Source organism: Acomys russatus, chromosome 25, assembly GCF_903995435.1.
Source record: "Acomys russatus chromosome 25, mAcoRus1.1, whole genome shotgun sequence".
In the NCBI taxonomy this organism is placed as follows: domain Eukaryota; kingdom Metazoa; phylum Chordata; class Mammalia; order Rodentia; family Muridae; genus Acomys; species Acomys russatus.
The window spans coordinates 35,180,985-35,201,814 of record NC_067161.1 but is presented as its reverse complement, the minus strand read 5'-3'; the positions used below and the strand labels follow the sequence as shown (position 1 = coordinate 35,201,814).

The 20,830-nt window shown below is 50.8% G+C and overlaps 1 protein-coding gene across 1 annotated transcript; it reads left to right on the top strand.

The window, feature by feature from the left end:
• Window positions 1-5,354: 5,354 nt before the first annotated feature.
• On the top strand, window positions 5,355-7,908 carry Csf2 (colony stimulating factor 2). Its single transcript, XM_051168177.1, has 4 exons — window positions 5,355-6,101; window positions 6,199-6,240; window positions 6,933-7,058; window positions 7,753-7,908. The coding sequence occupies exons 1-4, from the start codon at window positions 5,952-5,954 to the stop codon at window positions 7,858-7,860; spliced, it is 426 nt and encodes a 141-aa protein (XP_051024134.1). The 5' UTR covers window positions 5,355-5,951; the 3' UTR covers window positions 7,861-7,908.
• The last annotated feature ends 12,922 nt before the right edge of the window (window positions 7,909-20,830 follow it).

Genomic DNA, 20,830 nt, shown 5'->3' with positions numbered 1-20,830 from the left:
CTCCTGGAACTTCCTTTGGCAGATACCCCAGTTACAGAGACCAATCAGGGCAGACAAACAAGTAATGTGGAGATAGGGTGCCTCTACGATCAGGGAGTTGGGGACATACCAGAAAGAAGGCCACATCTGGGTTTCACATCTGGCAGCATTACATGGGTCTCCCTTCTTTTCCCCTTCTATAAACATATGCTGTGGCATATTTTATGTCCTGGCCCCATGAACTGGGATGAGTGTGGTAGCAAAAATATTGCACAGCCAGGCCAATGAAAAGATTTGGTGGCACTTATGGCCAAACATGACCACCGGAGTTTGGTTTCTAGGACTTGCAACAGTGGGTAAAAGCACTTGTCACCAAACCTGATGACCTGACGTCTATCTTAGGCACTACACACAAGCCATCACATGAATGTGACCACGCAAATAACTAAGTGAATATTGAACAAATTAATAAAGAGACAGCCACTACTAGCCCTTGGCATGACTAGAGGCTTTGAATCCAGAGGACTGGTAAGCCACTTAGGCCAGGCAATGTTGCTAATTTATATCCCTGCTCTCCTCAGGTAGACACTCAGGCTGCTTATTGCTACAGAGCATGACCCTGGGTCCCTGGCCACCTGGAACTGCCTCCTCCTAGCCAGGATAGAGAGCAGACATACAGAAGACAGTCTTGTTTCCTAATTGGCTCTTTATAGGAAAATGGATGTAGCTTGGCCACTTTGTAGTCCACTCCGAGCCCTTCACAGTGCTGTATCCTGGTCTCTCTTTGCCTTTGCCTCTCGGGTATGCATAGAGACTCTAGGACAGGTCTATGTGGTGATGAAATTTCTCCAATTTAATCTATCTCACCTTCATGCAGAATGCTGACCCACACAGACCCTGGTGATGACGCTCTCTCTTTGGCAGTTTAGGAAACTGAGGCTGCTGGAATGAAGGTCTCCCACTTAGTCCAAACAGAAAGCTGAAGCAGAAAATCTTTATCCATTTGGCTTTTTGGCAATATTTAAGAAGCACCTTCGGGTGCTAATCCCTAGGCATCTCCTCAGTGACCTGCAGAGGTCTCCCTCCCCTTGTGAAGATGGCATGGAGAAGGAACGTGGTTCCAAAGCACAGTAGCCAGGCCTGAAGGCACATCTGCACCTACAGCAACTTACCCCGTGACCATCGTGGCCATCGAGGCTGCTGTGTCCCTGCGTGGGGTGGGAGGAGGGTTATAGAAGGGACTTGGCACTGTCCTTACAGAGTATAGTAGTCTGCGAGTGTGGGAATGGATGTGAGTTTAGAGGGAAGTTAGTTAGGAGCTGGTGGTCCTAGAGGTGGGAGGTCTTCAAGGACTCCTCCCTGCCACCTGAAGGCACTCTGAGGACCCTCTCAATTTATGATTACCTTTTATGATCGCTGTTGGCCCTTCAGCAGGAGTGTGAGGAATCTCCACAGGGACTCTGCTGAAAGGACATTGGCAGCTGCGTAGGATGTGAGTCTCTCTCTCTCTCTCTCTCTCTCTCTCTCTCTCTCTCTCTCTCTCTCTCTCTCTCTCTCTGTGTGTGTGTGTGTGTGTGTGTGTGGTGATGGGGGTGGGGGGAGAGACAAGGACCCCTTGAACAAAGTTTAAGGCCAGAGCCTTCTGGGATCTGAAATCCCGAGAGGCAATTGACATGCCCTACCAGTCAGGGGCTCCAGGAGAGTGAAAGAGCCTGGAAGACCCAAACAGTCCTGTGAGTGGCTCCTCCCAGGACCCTGTCCTGCTGAAAATATTAAGCAATAACTCCTGCTTTGATTGTCGCCCTTGGTTCTTGAAGGTGGCAGATTTCAGAGCCAATCAAGGCTCTGCGACCCGCCCCCCCCACTCCCTCACTGGACTCCTGCACCGCACTCCTGCACGTAAGGCAGGAAGAAGGGCTCGCTGCCCTCCAGGAACATGTAATGGCTTCTTGCTTCATTTTTCCTCCTTTCATTTTTTTCCCCATGCAAGCCCATTGATTCTTTCAAGTAGGGCAAATACAGGCATCTCTGGGTGCCCAATGACCTCTCAATTTGAGATAAGACTTGGGGCAGAGGTTCCAGGGTGGGGTCCATTCCTAACCTTGGAGGGAGAATACTGGGTAAAGAGAAAGCCCAGGCAGTGGGGGATTGTGGGAGACAGACCTGGTTGTGTACCCATAGGACTTACCTGTCTTTGTGGGCTTGGCAGAGTTTCTAGGTGCTGGGGAGACAGTAAGGAGCCCTAAGAACAAGAAATAAAGCCAACAAGGAGGTCTTATCACCCCTGGTCCATTTGCAAAAGTGATGTCCCAGCAAGATCCATTCCATGCAGCTCCTATGGTACTAGGGCACCCCAGTGACCTCCCGGGCCAGGCCTTAAGTGCTGGATTTATACCACAACAATTGACCAAGTATTCTGGAACATTACTGTCTTTTCCTTTGCCTCATTCGAACCAGCTTGACTGACACCTCAAATGTTACTGCTAGCCTGTGTTCTCCCCACTGAAGCAAAGGATACCTAACCCAGCTGACGTGGGCCCTGAGCTCCAGAAACAGACTCCCTCCTTCACCATCTGCCCCATACTCACTGCCCTCAAGGCCTTCACGTAACTCATTTTACTCTCATTTCACAGCTTTCTCCCTGGTGGGTTGTTTTTTGTGCACACCTTTGTTGGTACTCTCAACCACGTGTCTATGACTCTAGGTCTGGTGGTCCCTGTCATGTGCCCCACAAGGCCGTAGATGTGAGCTCTCTGAGAGCTAGGGCCATATCACCCTCTTGGTGGCTTGGCTGAATGGATGCTGCCCACAGGGCCCCCAGATTTGTCAGGACTCGCCAGTGCCAGGGTCCTGGGGCTACTCAAGTAGCTGGGACAGAAGAAGAGGGAAACTTGGCCTTTTCAAATGTATTGGGGAAGGGGGGAACATGTCAAAGAGTGAGAATGTGGGAGGGGTCATCCTGGAGTGGAGACACCAAAGGCCAGAGCTGTGGCTCCACGTGTCTAGTGTGGCAGGAAGGGATAAGATCCACCTTTTCAGGGAAGCACACGCCACCCATGGTGTTATGTTGTACCATGGCTCTCAAAGCAGGGCAAGACTCCACTCCACTCTACCACATCTGTCTAGAAAGATGCTCCCAGGGGTGGAGACAGGACGAGGCACAACAGTCCTTGAACATTCCAGAAATTCTGGGTCTTCTGCCAGGTTAGGACTTCCCCGGGATGGAGAAGGTATCAGAAAGCTGCCTTCCCCCCGCACCCCCCCCACGGGAAAGTCTTCTCACAAACTTTCCTAGGACAGATACAGCATCCATCAAGTGGATGATGCAATGGAAGCAGGGAGGGGTACTTTCCTGGGATATTCCAGAATTTATGGTCATTGAGTAGGGAGACAAGAGCCCAAGCCTGGGGTACAGTGATATTTAGAAAGATGGCAGATGGCAGAACGGGCTGGGAACATTCTCCTTTAGCTCCAAGATGTGCTTAGGACAGTTACAGGCCACTCCTGACTTCCCACCAGTGCACAAGTGTCCCTTTAGAGCTGCCCTGATGGACAAGTGTGGTAGGGCTACCATTTTTCTGCACTAGGCACGGGGCCAGAGTTTCCTGAGTGATGCGTCCTCCAGGGCGGCAGAGTTCATGTGTGGGAGTAGTCATGAGTTTAGGTCCTGGCTCTGCTGACATCCTTCCAGTGTGGACAGAGTTCCAGGTGGTCTCTAAGATCTCGGACCCCATTGAGGACAAAGACCTCCCTAAGGAATGTCAGTCATAACGATGGGCCAGACCATCTTAGATGCTCATGTGTCTGTCCCGCGGGATGTGAGGGACCTTGGGGCCCATTTCCTTCCCCCCTGGTGATGACTTCCTCTTGTGATAAAGATCCTGGGGCAACCACACACTTCTGGTTCCTCCAGGGCTCATGCCGAGGGACACTCCCAGAAAACTCCTTCCAGAGGGTTCTCTCTGGCCCTTGTGGGCAGGGAGGCCAAAGAGGGGTCACTCCACCCATCTGGTCCCCACCTCCGCCCTGCCACAGCTCCATTGAGGCTCTTGAGTCAGCAAGGCTGTCTGATGCTATTGCCGTTTCTTTCCACACATGCAATCTAGGAATGCCTGCCTGTGTCACCACCTCTAATTCTGATGTCACCTTTCTAGGAGAAAGATGCGTATCTGCCCACAATCTGCAGCCCCAAACCCTTAGAGTTATGTCCTACGTGCATCATCTTCTGCACCTGGGCACCGTATGCCTGGTGTGAGTCTTGCCTCTGTGGCCTCTGCTTTCCTTCCTTTCTGCCACTCCCTAAGTTTAGGCTACCACCCTGCCACATGCTCTGTCCAAGGAGCGTATCTCCAGTTCTTCAACATGGCCATTTTGGCTGTCAGTCTTTCTCTTCCTAAATGATTTTTGTGGCCTTGTCCTGAGTTCTGCCTGTTGTCTGACCCTCAGAAGTTCTTGTTCTTGTCTGATTTCATCAGTCTACCGAACAGCTTCTTGGGCCCCAGTCATGTTGCTTGGGGCCTTCTCTCATATCAGAAGGACACCGCTAGAAGCCCAAAGGTTCTTGCAAAGCAGGCGAAATAAGTGGGGCTCACCTCCTCCACTCTGACATGTTCCTGTGAGTACACATATACCCAACCTCACTAGCTTACACACATGACTAAAGACACAGACACATGTAGCCCCCCCGCCCCTCCCCCTCCCGGCCCATGGCCTTAAACTTCCTGCACAGGGAGGTTTGGGCCAAGATCCCTTGTGCAAACACAAATGCCCATGCTGTTTTCTCCAAAACCCGTTGTGAAAATCAAACACTTGTTAGCCCCTCAAGAGCCTGCCGCTTTTCCAGAAGCCGTTTCTGCTTCTACAGAGAGACCTCTGGAGCAGGACGTGGGCTGGAGTGAGGGGCTATGCAGGAAACTAAGCCCAGAAAAACTTGCTAGAGCAGCCAGAGGCCCCTGGAGCTGGTACCCAGCAGTTACCGTATTGCAGCCAGCTTCAGAGACTCCAGGTGCCCACTGGTGGTACAGATAGCAGCGACCTGTCCTCTTTGAAGGGGCAGGTCTCCCTGAAGAGAGCAAAGAGGTTCATAATACTCAAAGGAAGGCTTACTTGGCCAAGTGGGGGTAGAATCAGCAGTCAAACTGGGGAAGGGGCCGCGGGGGGGGGGTGCTGCCCTGCCTCAACCAGGAGCTCCAGCCGCGCTTTGGGAGTAAACATGCCTTGGTAAACTGGAATTGTAGAAGTCTCTTGGGACGGCACCCTAAGGGAACATGCTGTAGCCTGGATGCTTTCTATACCCGTCACTGCCATTCTTTCTGTTCTCAAGGTTGTGTTGGGGGCGGGGCTTTGCTGGGCTGAATTTGCCCATGACTGTGTCCTCAGTGGGAGTCTGTGGAGACCACCATAGAACTGTGCCACTTGCCTGCACCTTGTCTAATTAGATAGTGGGACCGGCCTGTGAGAGGTCCATATCTCAGGAGAAGGCTAGAAAGAGAATGGGCCAGGCCTGGGCCTGGAATGAGCCACCAGAGTGGGTATAGCTTGCCCAATGGCCTCTAGGGACAGCAGGTGCTATGGAAGCAAGAGCCCCACTCAGTGTCTCCCGAGCCCCGCCCCAGCCACTCCAGGCCAGGAAGTCCAAATATGCTTGGAGGCCCCTCAAAAGGAGAGGCTTAACCAGAGGCTGGGTCAGACTGCCCAGGCAGGGCGGGAGAGGGCCTCAAAGAAGCCAGCAGGTGGGCTGCCAGTTCTAGGAAGGGCTCATTAATGAAAACCCCCAAGCCTGACAACCTGGGGGAAAGGCTCACTGGCCCCAAGTGTAGCTGATAAGGGCCAGGAGATTCCACAACTCAGGTAGTTCCCCCGCCCCCCTGGAGTTCTGTGGTCACCATTAATCATTTCCTCTAACTGTGTATATAAGAGCTCTTTTGCAGTGAGCCCAGTATTCAGAGAGAAAGGCTAAGGTCCTAAGGAGGATGTGGCTGCAGAGTTTACTTTTCCTGAGCATTGTGGTCTGCAGCTTCTCAGCACCCACCCGTTCACCAGTCCCCGTCACCCGGCCTTGGAAGCACGTAGATGCCATCATAGAAGCCCTGAGCCTCCTGAATGAGATGCCTGTCACGGTGGTGAGTGAGGGAGGGAATTTGGCTGGTCCCAGGCCACCCGTTCGCCCCTGCCTGGCCCTGCCTGTCAGCTTGGTAACACGGCACTTTCCTTTTACAGACTGAAAACGTAGGCGTCGTCTCTAATGAATTCTCCATCCAGGTAAGATGCTTCTCTCTGGTGTAGCTTCTCTGGGCACCCCTGCAGGGTTGCTTTAAGTAAATAGCCCCTTGCAGTGCTGTCTTCACTCTTCCATGTTAGGTGGCTACTACGGGGAGGGGTCAGAGGCTGCATAGTCAAGAACTACATAGCTGTTCCCCTGTGACAGTCATGCGCACGCTTTTATCACCCGTAGCCATGCCCCTGAGGCGGTCACGTGCACTTTTTTTTTTTTTATCAAGCGAGCAATAAGTTGGGGCAGAGCTAGCATTCAAAGGTCAGAGATCTGCAGGGGATGATGGGAAAGTAAGTATCACTTTATGAGATGGTCTTGTTGACTTGGAGTTCTCACTGTGCCCTGTGACCATGGAGAAGAGGGTGTTAACTATAGAAGCGGCACAGGAGAGGTTTCTGGAAAAATGCTTGCCCGCTCAGAGGTTTGGGGATGCAATGGTCTTCGCTCACAAACTTGGGGGCTTGGAACTGGGAACTTCTTGAGGTACCAGGCTATAGAACATGACTGTGCCAGTTGAGGGTGGTCTGGGCAAGGCAGGGAGAAGGGCAGTGGTCAGGACAATATTATGACCAGACCCAGCCTGTGCCACTTGGTGGGAACTGACAGGAGTGGGGAGAAGGTAGACTGTATTCTATGGGCCCTTGGCCTTTGCTTAACAATAAATGGACACTTCTCACAGAACCCAACATGTGTACAGACCCGTCTGGATCTATATAAGCAGGGCCTACGAGGCAACTTCACCAGACTCGAGGGTGACTTGACAGTGATAGCCAGCCACTACAAGAAGAACTGCCCCCCAACCCCGGTGAGTATGCAACATCAGGGCCCAGAGCAGGAATGTCTTAGTCTGGGAGGGTGGGGCCAATGAGGAGGGGCTTCTGGCTGTATCTGTTCAGGGTCCCAATAAATGGCATCTGTGTCATTAGATGTATCACAGGAGCCCCTCAAGAACAGGGCATGGCCCCTAGCCACTTCTAGATGCTAGGCTGAGGAGCCGTAGAGCCCACTGCTCTCTCTAGCAGGAGCTACCTGCCCTTGTCATACATGCCCTTATCAGTCATGAGGTCAGAGGTGAGGCAAACCCAAGGTGGAGAAGAGCCAGCACCTGGCAGGACTTTCCTGTGTGGATGCCAGTATTCCACAGATACAAGGAGGGGGCTCCCAGAATGGGCAGACACCCCAAACATTCCCATTTTCTTTCCTCGCGGAAGAGAGTGTGCCTTTTAGGCAAGGAGATGCCTCGGGCTGGCTGCTTGCCTCTCACCTGGAACCAAAGAGGCAGCCCAACAAACCTAAAGACCGGAGGAGGCAGAGGCTTTCCAATAGGCACAGTGCCTGGATGCCGATGGCCTTAGGCAGCTGTAGTGTCACCAGATCCTTTCAAACAGGCTTCCAGCCTCTGAGTTCTTAGCGGAAAACAAAGAAATACACAGCTACCTCCCCGTGTCGCCCACTCACCTGGACTCATGAGCTTTGTCTTGTTTTTTTGTCCCCTTCAGGAAACTAACTGTGAGAGTCAAGTCATCACTTATGAGGAGTTCATAGAGAACCTTAAAGGCTTTCTGATGGTCATTCCCTTTGACTGCTGGAAGTCAGTCCAGAAATGAGGCAGCTTAAACCAGATCCGGATCCAACTTCTCACATTGCTGCTTTTGCGCCTGGCCTGCATTAGCCAGAAACTCAGGATTTCTGCCTTGAAGGGACCGAGGGGTGGGTCACAGCCACAGCGGGGGGCAGTGCAGACCTCTGAAAATGCTAACATGGCCATGGGAGACAAATGAGGGGATTATTTTCTACCGTTAGGGACCAGTAATATTTATTTATATATTTATATATTTAAAATATTTATTTATTTATTTATTTAAGCTCACAACTCTATATTTATTCAGGATGTCTTATCATCTTAATAAATTATTTTTTAAAAACCATTTGTTTGTGTAGTTATCTGGTTTATTTTTGAGAGGGGAGGAATTTGGGTGGTAGGTGGGGGTAAGGAGGTTATCGGGGTAGGGCATTAATGAGGGACACTGCTGTCATGGCCAAGGGGAAATGAGTTCAAGGCCTGGACACAGAATAGGTCTGGGAGCAGTATCTCAGGTGCCTTGGTGGACCTTCTGGGGTGCTCAAGAGCTTCTACCCTGGAGAGAGAACTCTAGGTTCACCAGGAAGTTGAAGTAACCCTTGCACAGACCTGGCCCAGAGAACTGATATCATCCTTTCTAGGGACTACAGGGCTTCTGGGGCTGACAGTCACTGTCTTTAAAAAAGTCAGCCCTGGGATCCAGCAAAACTGCTGTCGCCTTCTGAGGCCACGGACCCTGGGTCCCTACTCTGCCTTCACACTTGGGGCCTCAACCACTCTTAAAGCAAATCAGCAAATAGACTAACTGTTCAGAGAAAAAGAAAGTAAACCACAGGGGTCAGAGCTCAGCGTGTTTACTCAACTTTCCCCAAGATGGATGATCTTAATCTTCAGTGGTCAGAATGTCAGGATGGTGTGCGTTGGGGCACAAGTGCTCTAAGGTAGCACTTTTCTTAACTTGTTTTTATTCTCCCATTAAACTTTGAGCTGAAAGAAATGTAATTATCCCCTGACTTTGGTTGACAACCAGGCAGAGGGTCTTTCCCGCAATCTATTACCCTGTGTCCCTCCCAAGGGCCACCAGGAAGTGAGTGTGTTCCCAAAGCTGGGGGTTGGGCAGTGGAACCAGTCTTCTTGCAGGTGGCCTGGAGAAGCTGGCTGTCTGCAGTTTAAAGACCCTGCAGGTACGAGGATGCAATGGCAACCCTCTGTCCCCTGTGCTCCAGCCTGCACACAGTCCCAGCTCGACACCCACCTCTGGCAAAAAAAAAAAAAAAAAAAAAAAAAGCCACAACACCATCTGCAATTGCAAATACAAATTCTTAGAACAAGCTGGAATCTCAGCAGAGAGAAGGATCCATGGAGTGTGGCATGACACCAACATGCATATAAAGCACATCTTAGGTCCCCTCTGTGTCCTTCAGAAGCCACTGATAACTGGTAAGCGGCATCTGCATTTCCTTAGACTCATAAGTGCACACACACACACACATATATATGTATGTATATAAAATATATATGCCTTTCCACTGAAATGCTGTCAAGCAAGCTTGAATTTATTGTGAGTCCCCTCTGAGACTATGAACCTGTGTGTGTGTGTTCTTGGTTTTTGTGCTCTAGGGGGTCAGAAAAGCATTGTGCCCCTAGTGAAGGTAGCCACTATGACTCCCCAGGGAGAAAAAAAAAAATCACACGAGTCTCTGCTGAGACTCAGCAAGAACCATCTGCCCTCAAGAAGACATACTACGGAAGTCCGACTTTCCATCAATCCCCACTCACAACTGTGGCCCTTCATGACCAACTTCTCTTGCTTGCAGAGCTACCTCAGTCAAGCCCTGCACACCAGTGAGGAAAGAACGGTCTAACTTCTTCGGCCTTTCTGACCACAGCTGAGCGGGGAGTGGGGCGTTGTGAACAGGATGGAGATAAGAGTGAGAAATGCCAGGGATTTGAGAGCTGAGCCTCTGGCTCAGTTGATAGAGGAACCAGGAACCAGGTGGCTGACTTTGCCAGGCTCCCCAGCCACCATCCCAACATAGGCCTCAGACTAAGGGGAAAAGAAAGCATCTGTTGCTTCCACTGCGTAGCCTGCAGGATCCACAAGTCTCTGGTGGAAGAGTCAGGGTAGGGCCTTTGGGCCAGGGTTCCATAAGACTAGGGTGAGCAGGGGGTGGGTGAAGAGGGGTATCTGCTGGTATCCCACTGTTCAGGCCCACCACTCCAATGCTTCTATCCCTGTTTGAGGAGCTCTTCACCTCAACCCTGAAGCAGCTGTCTGACAGATATCATAAGCAGGACCCACACACGACAAAGATTTATGAAACTCCTCACAGAAAGCTGCACAAAGCTGCAAGTAATTTGCTGTTTGCTTTTAGGGGAGCTTGCGATTCCATTTGCTTGCACTACAGCCAGGGGTCCAGTAAGGCAGAGGTCTTTGTCTAAATACTACTTGCCTCCTCCAAGGTGAGGGACTTAAGCCATAGACTCATCCTCTGGGCTCGTCTCAAAGCCAAAAGAAATCTCCTCGTGGACAGGGCTGGAGGATGAGGAGTAGCAAATTGTACAGGATACTTCTGGGGGGTGGTCCCTGTCTGTGCCCTCTTCTAAACTTTTCCTAAACTTACCCCGGGTCCATGTGGGGCAGCTCTGAGACAACTCAAACAGGCTGGTCCATCCAAGCCCATTTCAGGCTGCTATGCCCTTGGGACCTCGTCTGGCCTGAAGAGCCCCCTGGGGAGCCTATAATGTGAGGAGAGGTGCAGTTTAGGGGGACACATAGAGACACAACTGCGCTGTGCTCTCTTAGTCCTGTGCTTGCATGATCCTATGAGCTCCTGCTTGCTCACCCTCAAACCTTGCCTGGGGTAGCAGTGGGACCTGTCGCCCCCGCTTTGCTTCCTTCTAATGGCTTTATATGGTCATCAGATTCTAGGTCTCAGTGTCGTAAGTGGCCCGTATTCTTGCTCAGACAGAGAAGGAGGGTCTCCCTGAGCTATTTCCTGGGAGGTAGGAGTTTACCAAACCCTATGGCTGGGAAGACAAGTTTCCTTTGCTTTGTTCTCCTGTAAAGAAGACACCTTTAACTGTGTGGTTCTTTAGCCTTTAGATCCACCAGAGGACTGTATGTGCTATTGAGCAAAGTGACTTCTCCAAGTTCAAGGAAGCCTTAAAAAGAGTTGTCATCTCCACAGAAGGATGGGAAGCATGTCAGAAGATCAAGGGCCACCTCTGGGGTTCCCTCTTTTCCTGAGCTTGGAGCAGAAGGAAATGAGGTTGGAGGAGGAGTCCGGAAATGATTGACTGTGGGCATGGGGAAGGGTTGGGAGTCTGGTGCTGCTCTGAGAGACAAGGCTATGGGTGGAGCATAGCAGAGAGCACCTGAGGCCGCACATCTGTAACTGACCTGTTAGGGCTCACTGCTTCAATAAAGCCTGAGTGTGAAGATACTGGACAGAGCCCTGTCCGGGGCCTCATGCACTGAAAGGGGGAGGGAAGGGGGAGGGAAGAGCTCCATCATGAAGCTCTTGACCTTAAGTTCTTCACACAAGAAACACCCTTTGACTGCCTCCTGTCCCTCATCTGATCCAAATCTGATCTTTTCCCAGAACCCCCTTCCCAGTCCACTAACATCTACCTCCCTCTAAGACCCAAGTGTTGAAACAGGAGGCTTAAATCACTTCCTCCCTTATTCTCAACTATAGCTCCATGGATGTATCCCACCTGTTCTTGGCCCAGAGTCAGTGTTAGAGGGACTCTCAGGCTACCTACTGAAGACTAGGCACAGTGTGGGACTTGGGCAGGAAGGATGCCACAAAGCCCAGGGACCCTTACATTCCTGCCTCTACCAGCACCAGAAGAGGACCACTTAATCCCCCAGCAAAGCTCCTTGTTTGGCCTATATAAGTCTGTCTGGCATGACAACATGTCTCTGACCCTCAATCCCCCCCCTACCCTCATACCCAGTTTTGCTTAGGTCCTGAAGTGCTGGCAGACAGGACTCCCCAGCTCTAACCCCCACCCTCAATACCAACTCTCACCTTAATCATTTGAACAATTCATTGAGGAGGCCTGGGATTAGACTACAATTCAAATGGCTTCCCATAACCCAACGCATTGAGACCAGAGCTTGAGCAAGGCAGGGTGGAGAAGGCTCTACTTATCCCGAAGTGCAATTTAGTTACCATGATACAATACCTATCTACTGGCAGGCTGTGCTCGGCTATGTAGGCCACCCACACGCCTGCCATCCTTGCCAAAGGACTCTGGGCCACAGTTTCTCATCTCTATCTGGAGATATCAGGTATCATAGAGGCCAGAGATCAGAAATGTGCCCAGGCAAAGTTGCCTAGGTATCTCAGAATGCTGGGAACAATCCTGCGGCTCTGAGTCAGGCATCAAAAGCCACTTCAGGGCCAGGAGCCAAGGCTAGTTTCAGCTTGGAGAAAGTCTTGGTCTGGTTCCCAAAGGTTGTAAGCTCCTGAGTGCATGGGTACTCAGTGTTCCTAGGGTCACTCCTTTATAATTGGCAGTTGATTCCAAGTAGGGCTGCAAGGGACATCCTCCAGGGGGACCCACTCAGTCCCTGTGTCAGCTTCCCATCCGTTGGTGTGTGTGCTCCCTGGCCTTGAATGTTTGACCAAGCGTGAGATAACTGTAATGGAATCGGGGACTTAATGTGTAGGCCCTTGTCCCTTCCACTGCTTGCTATGTGACTTTGGACAAATCTCTTAGTCATGTAGCCACAGAGTCCACACAGCTAGGATGAACTTCAACATGGAGGCCATGCCTCAGCCTGAGCACAAGTCAAGCTCAATAGCTGCAGAGCATTGGGCTCGTTCAGGGGTCACGGAGGTCAGAGAAGCTAATGGAACAGCAGGTGACAGTGGAGTTGGGAAGGGCACAGGCACAAAAGACTATCCCAAGGCCTTAGTCAAAGTCCCCAGATGGCCATCCTTAAAGAGACAGGCCCTGCACTGAAGGTCTCTTGGATTTTCCATGCACCACAGTTTTCCCTCTAGGATGGCTTAGCTCTGGATGTGATGTTGGGGTGTGTGCTGGGGTTGCACGCCTGTAGGCATCCGTCCCTCAGAAAAGCAGGCCTGAGTCCACAGCTCCCTGAGTTTGGGTTTAAGAAGACATTGCTCTAGTGAAAATCTGGGGCTCTGGGTTGGATATACAGTCCACAAAACACAGCCTGAACCCAACATTGTCTGGGTCAAGCCTGGGTGCTTCCTTTCCCTGATAGGGCAGGGCCAAGATAAAACTGTAGCTTCTGTAGGTAGCACCCAAAGAGTAGGCCTGGCCCTGAAGAAGCATGTTTGGCCTCTCTGAGCCCATATTGAGCCCAGGAGAGACAGCAGGGCTGGCTGGCTGAGAGCCAGATTTGTCTACATATCATGGCTTTCTAGAATACAGGAACAGTCCCACTCATTCTAGAGGCCTCCCTGGTGTCCTTCCTCACAGTTGTCAACAGGACTCTAAGAAATGCATGAAAGCATCCATAGGAGCCGCTTTCATGTTGGGCCTTGAGAACTGGACCATCCCATAGACATCTCCATGCAGTCTTTGAACATCCATGGTGTGGTCACATGGTATGGCTATGGGGAGGTAACCCAGGAGGGAAGAGTCACTCACAAGAAAGGGCAACCTGTCAGTCTCTGATATAGAGTGATAGGCACTATTATCTTGGTTGTCAACTTGACACACCTGGGGAAGTGAAGCCTCAGCTGAGGAAATGCCTCTCTCAAGGTGCCCATGGGCATACCTATGAGGTATTTTCTTCATTTCCAGTTGATGTAGGAGGCCCTACCCCAGGTAGATAATGCCAACCCCGAGACAGGTGAGCCTGGGCTGGATTAAAAAGGAAACTGCACAATCCAGTGAGCAATGTTCCTCCATGGTGTCTGCGTTAGTTCCCACCTGGGCTTCCTTCAGTGATGGGCTGTGACCTGGGGGCAGAACAAACTCCTTCCTCTGCCAGGTTGGTGTTTATCACAGCAACAGAAGCCCAAACGAGAACAGACGTGAAGTCAACATGGCAACTTAGGAGAGGCCGCTGTGCAAGGCCCCCAGTGGTACCCATGTTGAAGTGACCCGACATGAGCCAAAAGATGGAACTGGGACAACATGTGAGGAGGGGTGAGAGGAAACCTTTATGACTGCCTCTGGGGAGAGAAGCTATGTCCAAAGTCAATGGACATCATAGAATCACCTTCCTCTTGCTCTAGTAAATTTGCATCTTCAATGTCCCTGCATAGCATCTATACATTCCCCAGTGAGTTGTTCAGCCAAGATGCTGAGGGTGAGCTTACAATGGATAACAATAGCAGGTCCACCCAGGGCAGGGGGCAAGATGCCACTCAGCCTGGATACAGAAGAGGCCAATTGGCTCTCCATTGGTAGGCATCCTTGGAGTGCACCTGGAGGGGGCAAGGCATCACTTGGGGTCCTCAATCCCCACCTCCAACAGGAATCTAAGATGCTGACAGCCCTCGGGATGCCCACATGGCCTGTGGCATAAGGCCCTAAATGTGCGGGACTGGCCCTGGCAACCAGGTACGCTGTGTTCCCGAGCCCTTCTTATGACTGCTGACTGCCTGCATGTATAGGTGTTTGGTGGCCTGAGTCTCTATGATGAAACTGGAGGATAGGTGTAGAGAAATGGCTTAGAGGGTAAAGTGTTTGCTGTGCAAGCATGTGGACCCGAGTTCAAATGCCCAGTACTCATGTAATAGACTGGGTGTGGTAGTAGGAACCTTAGACCCAGTACTGGGAGGTAGACGCAGGAGAACTCCAGGGACTCTTGGCCAGCCAAACTAGCCAATCAGGGATGCTTGGCCAGCCAAACTAGCCAATCAGATAGCTTCAGGTTTATTGCATTACCCTATCTCAAAAAATAAGGTGTAGAGCAACAGAGGAAGACATCTGATATCATTTCTTGAGAACACACACACACACACACACACACACACACACACACACGGAGGCAAGGACCCAGGGACCAAGCACAGACTGCATCTTCCCAGACGTCTGAGCAAACTGCTGGTGTATGTTGAGGTACCTGCCAACTATTATGGATCTAGCAGCTCCTGACCTGGAACCTTCCACGCTGTTACAGTTAAGAAATACTGAGTTGCCAGGCATAGTGGCACATGCCTTGCCTATAATCCTAGAATTTGGGAGGTAGAGGCAAGCAGATCTCTGTGAGTTCAAAGCCAGTGTGGTCTACAAATCGAGTCCAGGACAGCCAATGCTACACAGAGAAACCTTGTCTCGAGAAAGCAAAAACAAACAAAACAAAACAACTGAGTTCATTTTGCTCTCTGACCTCATGTTTCTTATACGTGCAGTGGGGTACAGGCATGAAGAGAGGTGCCCCAGCCCCAGATAGCCAAACCTGATACAAAGGGCCCAGCTGCTGAAGTGGCTGAGAAAGCCCGGGTGCGAGCACAGGGAGGTCACATGCTCACCGCACGTAGGTCTCCTGAATGGCAGAGTGGGCAGTCCCTAGGACAGGGACTTAGCCCAGGGGGGCCCTTGGGCCTACACTCTCTGGAAGCTTCTCAGAGAGGTGGGGACTTCCTCAGGATAGCATAGGAGGTGAGCCAGACAGAATTCTTAGCCTTCGTGGGCCCTCAGCTGACCAATTTCCCTGCTGTGAAGAGACCCTAGACCCGAGCTACCCGGAAAGCTGCCGCTTCAAGGTTATTTTTCACTGTGGTTTGAAATATGAAGAATGAGACAGTTTCGAGTTGCTGCCGCTGATGTTATCTTTCGCCAGGCAGACCTGCTCTGTCAACCTGCAATGATTAACCGAGGTCCTTTCCCTTTCCCTTCGCTAAAAGGATGATGAGCAGCTCAGGCCAAAGCCACCTGGGGCTCATCCCGGGAAAGCCAGCCTGCTACATACTGCTTTACACTTTTACTATGATTGTACAATAAAGTCTGTAAAGTGTGCACAATTTAGTCTTTCCACAAATATCCATATACATAGAACCAATATCTGTAGAGTAGGACATTTCCCAATAGGCACAAAGGGCATCTGCTATCTCACCATGAAACAGTTTTTACTATTCTTGAACTCCATTGGCTCAGAAGCCTGCGTTCAGATTGTCTCTTGCATCTGAGCTCTTTCTCCTTGCCATGTGGTATTACATGAACTAACTATCCCACAGTTTACTTAATCTTAATCGTTTGACATTTACTTATCTAGTGTGGGAGGAGTACATGTGCACATACAGTGGTAGGAGACAGCGTGTGGGTGCTGGGTACCGAACTGAGGTCTTCAGCCTTGGTGGCAAGCACCTTTAGCTTCTGAGCCATCTCAGCAGGTCAACTACCTTACAGTTGATTTCTCCATTTTTTACCATCAATGGGGTGGGAAGCGGTTTAGTCTGCTTCCACCTAGGAGCTAATGATAAAGTCGCTGTGGACATTCTGCATGTGTGTTTTGGTCCTTGGTGTCTTTGTTTCTTTTGAAAATGCTAGGTTTGGCGTGGAACTGCTGGCCACAGGATATACACATGTCAGGTTTAATAGAGGTCGCTGAACATTTTTCCAAAGGAGACTTAGAAACAAGACTTCTGACTAGAAGCTGCTTACCCACCTCCAATGCTGGATCTCCTCTCCTTTGTACAGGGTACTTTCCAGGCATCCTTATCCTCACTGTCTTCTCCCTCCCAGCTGTCAACATCTGACAATTTCAATTTGTCAGGAAACAAAACACAATCTGCTTGAGTCCTGACCCCTGCTCTTGGGGCCACCAGCCTGTCCTGGGAAACAAGGCCCAAGTGATGTGCGCACAATGTCCAGAGGCGAATTGGGTGGTTTGTGGTTGGCTAGTGTCCCTCCCCCCCTGCTACCCCCACCCCCCGTCTCATAGCAAGGATTGCTACCTTCATTCCCATTATCTCTTTTTGGGGAGTCAAATGGGTTCACTTAGGGTCCCTTGACTTGGATATTAGTGATGCTCAGACCCTTTGTGCATGAGACTCAGGACTCGGGGCCTCTGGGAGGCTCTGGAGAACTCAGCCTGCTTCTATCCTATCCTATGCAGAGAGATCAGGCCAAGCTATGGAACCTCTGGGCATATTCCGGGGCTCCTCTTAGAAGGCTGGTGGTCACAGTCCCTGTCCGTGCCCTACTGTGTCCTGGTATGTTCACTTCCCTGGCCTGCTTCACCTCGGCCTACTCCTCTCTCGCCTTACGGCCTTAAACTCTGACAACCTCACACAAGCAGATACCCAGGACATTCTACAGGCTCACCTCTCCATAGCCACCACCTGCTAACCTGCCCTGAGAGGACTCACAGAGTGCCTGTAGACTAGCAGGGACTGTGGCAGGCACGGTGGGACCCCCAGTCCGGGAGGCACTCCCATTTTAGGGGACCTGTGACATTGGGCTGCCTGCTAACCCAGGGTGAGCCCTGAACCCTCTGACCTGGCCCATGACACCACTCTTCCACTCTGGCTCCACTGTCTCACCGCTTCCCAGCCCATCTCCCTCAAACCAAGCCTGAGCCCCAGGAACAGAAACCAGACCAGTTCTGCTTATCTACCCTCTGTCTGGAATGCATCCCAGCCAAGGAGCTGATACCTGGCTCCTAACGAGACAAAGTAGGATTCAGAGCAGTGAGGAGATGCCCCACTTGGTATCTTTTCCTCAACATCCACTCTGGAACTTGTTCCTGGTCTCAGAGGTGCACTGCCACCTGCACTTCTGGGGATAAGGGGTTTCTTCTCTATCCCTCCCGGGTCCGAGAAGGCTCCTTACTGTCTGGGTTCCAGATATGGCTATTTTCCAGTGATGAGACAGGTCTTTCATTTCCTTTGATTCGAAGAAACACCCACAGATAGTAGGGAAATGGGGCAGGAGAGGTAATGTAAAACTTCTGAGGTTTAGAAAATGCTTGTTGCAGGTCAAGGAGATGGCTCGGCAGGCAAAGGTACTTGCTACCAAGAATGACGACCAAGAAGTCAGTTCCCCGAGACCCATGTGATGAAAGACAAGAACTAAAGATGTCCTTTGACCTCCATATGTGCATGATAACATGAGTGAGAACACACACACACACACACACACACACACACACACACACACACACTAGAGTGGAGGGGCGGTGGTGGTAGGGAGAATACGTTTTAATTTTTTTTTAAAGAAAGAAAATGTTCTTTGGGGCAAAGCCCCCCCCCCCCCCAGGAGCTCTGAAAAGTCCTCAGGACTCACACGGGATGCTGCGATCCACGTGAGAGGAGAGCCCGGAGGACGCTCTGGGACTGGAGCCCAAAGAAGCTAGCTCCTACTTCCTACTTAGTGGCTTTGGGAACCACCTCAGAGGAAGCAGCAGCATGGAGAGAAGCCAGGCTCTTTAGCAATCTGTCACACTTCCTCTAGACCAGAAGCTGGGGCAGCCCCATGCTCTCCTTGTAGATATCCTGGCATTTGCCCAGTCTTTTCCTCTAGCCAGGGTGAGGTCATGTGCTGGGAGGGGTGTGGCCAGGGAGACGGCAATTGCTACTAGGGCCGTAGCTCCAGAGATGACATAAGACCAGGATAACTCATGGTCCCCTTTCTCCCCACACCCTAAGAAACCCTGACTGCCAGTTTAGGTCCCTTCCCCCACTGAGTCCTCTCTAGGTAATTTCTGTTGGTCCTTTCAAGCCCTAAACTAGAGTAAAAGGTTTTATAGTCCACCAAGCCTTAGGGCAGGGCTGTGGGTCTGATAGACACTAGCACCCCTCCCATGGATTCCACGGCCCCTTGAAGTACATCCCAACCAGTGTAGATATCAGAGGGACCTACATGCCTCTGGTAGTGCCTGGGCCATGGCTATGCCTTTGGGCACCATACACTGGAGCTCTGGAAGTAAACTGTACTGTCACGGTCTAGGTCTCCTGGCTGAGTCCCCATGATGGGAAGGAGTCCAGCAGGTTGAAGGCCCACAAGTAACAGGAAGGACAGATGGACATCAGAGGTCCACGACACAGAATGAGAAACAGATAAGGCTTAGGGCTCCTGGCAGGAACAGACAGGTAGACACATAGACAAACATGAGAGAAAGCCAAAGCTGGAAGGGTCAGATGAAGAGACTAGTTGGGTACTTGGGCAGTGACTTATTGAAGAAAAGGCAGGTGATAAGACAGAGAACTTCATGCATGGGAGACACAGCTGAGAGAAGAGGCTGCGGAGGCAGCTGGAGGCAGCTCTATCAGAAATGACACAGCCACAGGATAATTCACAGTCCCCCTTCCTCTCCACATCCGAAGAATCTCTGATGGGAAGACCTCTAGCCTCTGGGTCCTTGCTCTCTGGGTCTGTTTGGGGCCAGGCACCATTGACAGATAAGGGTTCTGTCTCTGAACACAGAGGGCTCAAAGCTTCCACCTTTAGACACAGTTGGGGCCTCTCTATCCAGGTTTGCAATGTTCTCCCACAAGTATACATATATGCATGTGTATGTGTGTGCACGCATGTGCACATGCACACACACACACACACACACACACTTATGCACACAAGTGCACGCACACTAACAAAGAAAGAACTCTCTGTGAAGGGGTAAAACTTTCCAGCTTTGAAAAGACTTTTATGACCACCTACACGTATGAAGCAGATGTGCAGTATGGTCATCATGTGGGTCCCCCTAACCATAGTAGGGGCTGTCTCTGGCCCTGTTGCCTGCCTTTGGATCCCTTTCCCCTGGCTGAGCTAGCTTGTCTGGCCTCTGTGGGAGAAGATTTGTGTTTAGTCCTGCTGTGACTTGAGGCGCCAGGGTGGGCTGGTACACCTTAGGGGCCTCCCCTTCTCTGAAAAGGAGAGGGTGGAATGGCGGGTGGGGGTATGAGGGCAGGACTGAGAGGAGAGGAGGGAGGGGGCTGGGATCAGGCTGTAAAGTGATTAAACAAAAAAAAAAAAATTTTTTTTTTAAAGACCTTCACGTTAAATTCAGGACCCAGCTGCCTGCCTCAGGCTGAGCTCTGTGGAGACTGGACTCCAAGGTGAACACTAGAATAAGCTGTGACAGGTATTTTAGCTGGCCCAAAGGAGAATTCCAGAGCTGGCACAGCCTGCCAGTGTCCCAGTGACAGGGTGAGGAAGTCCAGCTTGTACGTCTTCATGTGGATATGGAACTGGATGCAAGTTGCCCGTGGAAGGAGCATGACCGCATATGTGACAATTTTCTTCAGCTCAGGAAATTCCCAAGGAGGAATGGCTGCCAAAAACTATCATCTTCAAATAGAGCTCGTAAACATGGACAAGCTCTTGACTCCTGAAGGGCATTCTGGGTAATATCCTACCACCTACTGGAGTCTACCCCACAAGTTGTTAGGTCCACTTCTTCCCCTCCCTCTCCTGCCCCCTCTCTCTCTTTCTTCTTCTTCTCCTCCCTCTTGCCCTCATTCTTTTAAGAGATAATACTAAGATAAAACAAACAAACAACCAAACAACAACAACAACAACAAAAGTCCACTAACATATCAAAGCTGGATAAAACAAACAGAAGGCAAAGAGCCCAAGAAAAGACACAGGAATCAGAGGCACCACTTGTTCAAGAATCCCATAAAAACACTAAACTGGAAGCCATGATGTGTATACATACACACACCCAGAGGATCAGGTGCCGACTCGTGTAGTCCCTGTGTGTGCTCCTTCAGTCTCTGTGAGGTCATATGAGCTTTTATCATATTGATTTAGGGGCCTTGTTTTCTTCGGGTCCTCCATTCCTTTTGCTCTTATACTCTTTCTGCCTTCTCTTCCTCAGGGTTCCCTGAGCCCTGAGGGGAGGGATTAGATTGAGACGACCTGTTTAGGGCTGAGTGTCTCAAGGCCTCTCATTCTCTATATAATGCCTGGCTGTGGATCTCTATATTTCTTCTCATCTGCTACAGATGTTTCTCTGATGATGGCTGAGGAAGAAGGCTTCTTGAACTCAGGGAACCAAGACCACAGAGCAGTGATGGGAGGCCAAACTATTCCAAATGGTTCACCAGGGATGG

Coding starts and splice junctions, on each gene's coding strand:
- Csf2 (XM_051168177.1), top strand. CDS start 5,952: ATGTGGCTGCAGAGTTTACTTTTCCTGAGCATTGTGGTCTGCAGCTTC. Junction 6,241..6,932: donor CTAATGAATTCTCCATCCAG/GTAAGATGCTTC, acceptor CACTTCTCACAG/AACCCAACATGTGTACAGAC. Junction 7,059..7,752: donor AGAACTGCCCCCCAACCCCG/GTGAGTATGCAA, acceptor TGTCCCCTTCAG/GAAACTAACTGTGAGAGTCA.